The sequence below is a fragment of the Lipotes vexillifer genome, unplaced genomic scaffold (assembly GCF_000442215.2).
Source record: "Lipotes vexillifer unplaced genomic scaffold, Lipotes_vexillifer_v1.1 scaffold299, whole genome shotgun sequence".
NCBI lineage: Eukaryota > Metazoa > Chordata > Mammalia > Artiodactyla > Lipotidae > Lipotes > Lipotes vexillifer.
In genome coordinates, this window is record NW_006784347.1 from 52805 (window position 1) to 58250 (window position 5446).

The 5446-nt window shown below is 45.5% G+C and overlaps 1 protein-coding gene across 2 annotated transcripts in view; it reads left to right on the forward strand.

The window, feature by feature from the left end:
• The first annotated feature begins 5169 nt into the window (after positions 1-5169).
• Positions 5170-5446, forward strand: part of LOC103089703 (ADP-ribosylation factor 2) — an 11580-nt gene continuing 11303 nt past the window's right edge. The window contains exon 1 of one of the 2 annotated variants that reach the window (XM_007456722.1): positions 5170-5333. In XM_007456722.1, coding sequence (XP_007456784.1) covers positions 5186-5333 — 148 coding nt within the window. In that variant the 5' untranslated portion in view covers positions 5170-5185. The remainder of the gene's footprint in view (positions 5334-5446) is intronic. The other variant, XM_007456723.1, reaches the window with a different exon arrangement.

The following is a 5446-nucleotide window of genomic DNA, read 5'->3' on the forward strand; positions in this document are numbered from 1 at the left end:
GGAATGCCGGAAGGGAAAAAATGTTAGCTGCAGTATAATTCATAAGAGAAAAAAAATTTTTTTAATCTAAATATTGAACTATGATGAAATACAAATTTGTACTCTAAGGCAAGTCAAGGAAAATTTAAACTTAAAGTATTTTCTCAGTAATTCCCTGGCGGTCCAGCAGTTAGGACTCCGAGCTTTCACTGCTGAGGGCCCAGGTTTGATCCCTGGTTGGGGAACTGAGATCCCACAACCTGCGTGGCACGGCCAAAAAAAATTTTCTTTTTCTCTGCCCTTGGGCTTCCTCTCTCAGATGCACAATCCCCTCTACTAGGGATTGTGCATCTGTGTTACACATTCACCAAACCTCCTTATCAGCAGAAATACCTGCTCAACCATAAATAGCAGCATTCTCCTAGCATCACCAAGACAACTCCCCTCTCTGCTTAATTTTATAAGGGGCCACCGTGACCCATGACCCACTACTCGCTTTGTCCATGTAGATCTGGATTCTGTAAACTGTCAATAATATGTCATTTAGGGACTTCCCTGGTGGTTCAGTGGTTAAGAATCCACCTGCCAATGCAGGGGACACGGGTTTGATCCCTGGTCCGGGAAGATTCCAAATGCCTCGGAGCAACTAAGCCCTGGCGCCACAGCTACTGAGACTGCGCTCTAGAGGCCGCAAGCCACAACTACTGAGCCCTTGTGCTGCAACTACTGAAGCCCGTGTGCCTAGAGCCCATGTTCAGCAGCAAGAGAAGCCACCGCAATGAGAAGCCCGGGCACTGCAACGAAGAGTAGCCCCCAGTCCCTGCAACTAGAGAAAGGCTGCACGCAGCAACAAAGACCTAACGCAGCCAAAAATAAATAAACTAACTAAATAAATTTATTTTAAAAACCTATAAAAAATAATACGTCATTTAATGTACAGCCCCCTCTGTCTCAAAAAATTTATATAACTGTGCTTTGACCTTTAACGGGCAGAACAGTTCTTGGAGCTTTCTGAGGGGCTGTTCCTGGGTTATGATCCTCAATTTGGCTTTAATAAAATTGTCCATGTCTTTCTTAGATCAACTGATTAATTTTTTTCGTCGACAACTACATGAAAATGATTAAATAAATCAGTATATCCATATGATGGGATATCACACAGCTATCAAAAAGTTTGTAAGAAAAATGTTAAACAATCTGGAAAATGCTCAAATTAAAATATTAAGTGAAAAAGACAAAACTGTACATACTCATAATCTGAACTATGTAAAAGTTTCATGGAAAAATGACTGGAAAGGAATAAACCAAAATGGTAGAAGTGATTGCCTCTGGATGATAGGATGATGGGCAATTTTTTTCCTCCTCCTCCTCTTTTTCCTCTCTCTCTCTGGTGGGAAGTGTCTTTTTTTTTCATTATATTTTTAAAAATGACGTTTTTTATATTTAGGAAAAAATATTATAATTTTAAAGGAGTCATGTAGAAAAACCTCTCATGTGTACTTATATTTACCCTCATATATACAGTCATTGTGATCAGGAAAGCATTTGATTAAAAAGATTAAGGTGTCAGACAGACCTAGGCTTAAAACTCTGCCCGGCTACTTAATTTTCCCCTTTGTAAAATGGGAATAATAGTAGATTCCAACTAATGGGGCTTTAGGGTCACGCAGGTTAAGTCCTTAACATATTTCCTGGCACATACCACGTTCAATAGATGTTAGTTTCTCTGTTTAGGTACCATTAGGAACAGTTATGTACCATTTACGGGCGTTTGTAAACTTTTTAGTGAACCAAGTTGGCATTAGGGGGCTGAGTTATTGAGAGTATTTCTCACAAAGTGAGGACTGTGGTTCTGTGCGCCTGAACGCAGGTGGCTAGTATTTTCCCCAACTGTTGAAAATCTGTTCAAAAGCAGGGCGGCTGTCTAGCTTCAGACTGAACAGGAAACCTTCCTTATGCCTAATTTCGGTGTCTTGTCTGGATGGTTCCCACACAAAACAACGCCCCAAACTAGTTTCTACTTTTAGCTCAACCTCAGCAAATTTCCTTAAATAGCACTATGAGCTTGGCCCCGCCCACATGCCCCTACCCAGTTGGTCCGAATGGGGTTAGTTCAATCCTTTGAATTTTTCCGAGTTGATTGGCGGAGCAAACCGGAAATCTTTTTACTTTTTTGATTGGTAGTGCACAGCCTAGGGGCGGGGCATATGGGCGTGTCTCGCCAAGACCCGGTGAGCTGTCATTGGAAGATTAAGCCGGCATTTCCAGAGCTTCGTGCCGTCGCCTAGGTCGCGAGGGGCGGGTGTCCCCCCCCCCCCCAGAGTGGCAGGGGCCCGGGGGGGGGTGGGTTCCCCCCCCCCCCCCGGCTCCTATTGTCCTTTGCATTGGCAAGATTTGTTGTCATTCACGGAACCTCGCGCTCACTGGTACAAAAGCTCCAAGAGGCGACGGGTGATTGGTTGGTTACTGTTCCCTCCCCAAGCCTGTCGCCATTTCGCAGAGAGGATCAGAAATCTTTTAAAGGCCGCGGTACTGGTACCCGTGGTCAGTTTGGGGACCGGTGAGTCGCGGACTGAGGAGAGAGGGTTGCGGCACTCAAGGCCTGGCTGGATTTCCGCACCTTCAGAGGTCGGGAAGCTAGAGAGCAGCGGGTGGCTTGCAGAAAGGGGTCTTGTCCCTTCTCCGCCATCGTGTAGGCCAGGGGCTGAGGGGATCGAGAGAGGCTTGGCTCGTCCGTCGCTGGGCCCTCCGCTCTCCCCGGGGCCCGGAGGTCGAGAGGAAGCGGCCTGGCTGCTGGGCAGAAAGGACACTCGGACGCCTTCCCCGGGGACCCAGCGCGCGTGCCTGCCCGCTGCGGACGCCCACTTGGCCACCCGCTCTGGTTCGTGTCTTGGAGATCTCCACGCAGTCTCCCTGATGGACAGTTAGGTGCTTGTGGTAGGGGAGGGTGAGCGTGCCAAAGAGGCGCCAGGGTCGCCGGCGTCTTCCAGAGCGTCTCTAGCAGCGCAGCGGGCTCTGGGCGCCTCTGGCAGATGAGTAGGAAAAAGAGGAAAAGAGAAGCAGGAGGGAGAACCTTGGAGGTGTACTGTAGTTGGGAGGAGGAATCAAGTATTTGCTTCATAGGACATCTTAGTGGGAAGAACCTTCCCTCCCCCAGAATGTTCCTCACAGTTTTTTTCTCATCTGTGAGATTTATCGTTTTTCGGAAGCGAAGACAAGGACTCTTTAGTTTTGTCGCCCAACAAGATTTTGAGTGCCATAGTGCATTGGACTTCTATATACTTTCTATATGGCCCTTCTATGAATGATTAAAACATTCATCATCATTCTTTGGTTGTAGCAGTTCCCCTGTACCTAATTTATGCACAGGTTAAACGCTCTGCTCCTTTTCTCAGGTCGTAGAATAAAATGGTGTGTGCTTGTACATCATCCATGAAGTTAAGCGACTGTAGGACACAGTTGAATTTCAGAGGTGGGCCTCTGGAACTTGGTGATCTCCCCTCTGAGGTCCCTAGGGTCCCGATGGATGGGAGATGGGCTGTCCTTGTTCTGCCTTAACCCTGCTCTGCCCAGGAATAAAGTTTTCCTATGGTTAGCAGTTTAAAGGGAAACAAGGATTTTTTAATTTCTCTTTGAAGAATCTTTGTAGACTTCCAGGAGCAAGGTTAGAGTTGTAGACAGTACTACTTTTTTTTTTTTTTTGCGGTACGCAGGCCTCTCACTGTTGTGGCCTCTCCCGTTGCGGAGCACAGGCTCCGGATGCGCAGGCTCAGCGTCCATAGCTCACGGGCCTAGCCGCTCCGCGGCATGTGGGATCTTCCCGGATCGGGGCATGAACCCGTGTCGTCTGCATCGACAGGCGGACTCTCAACCACTGCGCCACCGGGGAAGCCCAACAGTACTACTTTTAAGTCTTTAATTAGAATGTCAAGTTCACACTTCAAATAGGCTGATCTGTTAAAATTAAAGACGTAGAATAAATTTCTGCAGAGCTAATCTGTCTTTTTTAAAATTTTTAAATTTATTTTTGGCTGTGTTGGGTCTTCATTGCTGTGTGCAGGCTTTTCGCTAGTTGCGGCGAGCGGGGGCTACTCTTCGTTGTGGTGCTTGGGTTTCTCATTGTGGTGGTTTCTCGTTGCAGAGCACAGGCTCTAGGTGTGCGGGCTTCAGTAGTTGTGGCACGTGGGCTCAGCAGTTGTGGCTCGTGGGCTCTAGAGCGCAAGCTCAGTAGTTTTGGTGCATGGGCTTAGTTGCTCCTTGGCATGTGGGATCTTCCCACACCAGGGCTCGAACCCGTGTCCCCTGCATTGGCAAGCGCATTCCTAACCAGTGTGCCACCAGGGAAGTCCGTAATCTCTTTACTATTGCCTTCCTTTATAGAATCTATCATGCACTCTACTGAAAAATATTGAATATTTATGCAATTAGACGTCAATATAGTGATTACCTTTTGGGGAGTAATGATTGGGAAGGGGCACAAGGAGATCTGGGTCACTGGTAATCATCTTTTTTTGATTTGGTTCATGACATTTCACTGAACTGTACGTTATCATTTATGTTTATATGTGTGTGAATTGTTTCCAAAAAAGCTAAAAATAATTAAGAGTAAGGTGAGGGTCGACACTGGATGCTATGGTATCTCCTCTGCTCTTTGCCTAGTTAATTCCTCTGTTAGCAGTGCAGTTTCCCAGTGCTGTATTTCCTCACCTCTGAAGTTTTTTAGGTTCTTTTCTGGGTCTTGATACTGTCTGCTAGCCAAAGGCAACTACTGAATTTCTAAAAGGTGCTGATATTTAACCTGCCTTAAAGACTTTCACATCGTGTAAAATAAACTGGTTCTCTGCTTCCTGAGTTCTCATTTCAGAAGTGTGAGTTGTGTCTGTTGTGACATTGCTTTCATACTTAAGATGACTAAAGCCTGCCACCATTGAGACTGTGCTTCACATATCCCACTTGGAAGCTGCAGTGGAAGAGAGAATTTTTTGGCAAGGCATCAAAAGGCTTAGTTGAGTTTCCCTTTGAAAACAAGTTACTCTACTCCTTACTGGCCAAACTATACTTAAAATTGTTCAGTATTTACTAGGAGCCACCTCTAATGGAGACTTGTATTTCATGTATATATCTTGTATTTATGTTTCTATATCTCTGCAAAGAACAATTACTTGACTTGCCTTTCTTTTCCTTCAGGTCACAAAATTCAGTTACAATGGGGAACGTTTTTGAAAAACTGTTTAAAAGTCTATTTGGGAAAAAAGAGATGCGGATTCTTATGGTGGGTTTGGATGCCGCTGGAAAAACCACCATCTTGTATAAATTGAAGCTGGGAGAGATTGTGACTACCATCCCTACGATAGGTATGTTAACGACCTATGACAAGACCAGTTTACACTTTAGTATGTTATACTTTTACATGCTTCTTGCATTATTGAATTTTTGGGGGGAAAATCTTGTCCACCCCAAGAGCGGT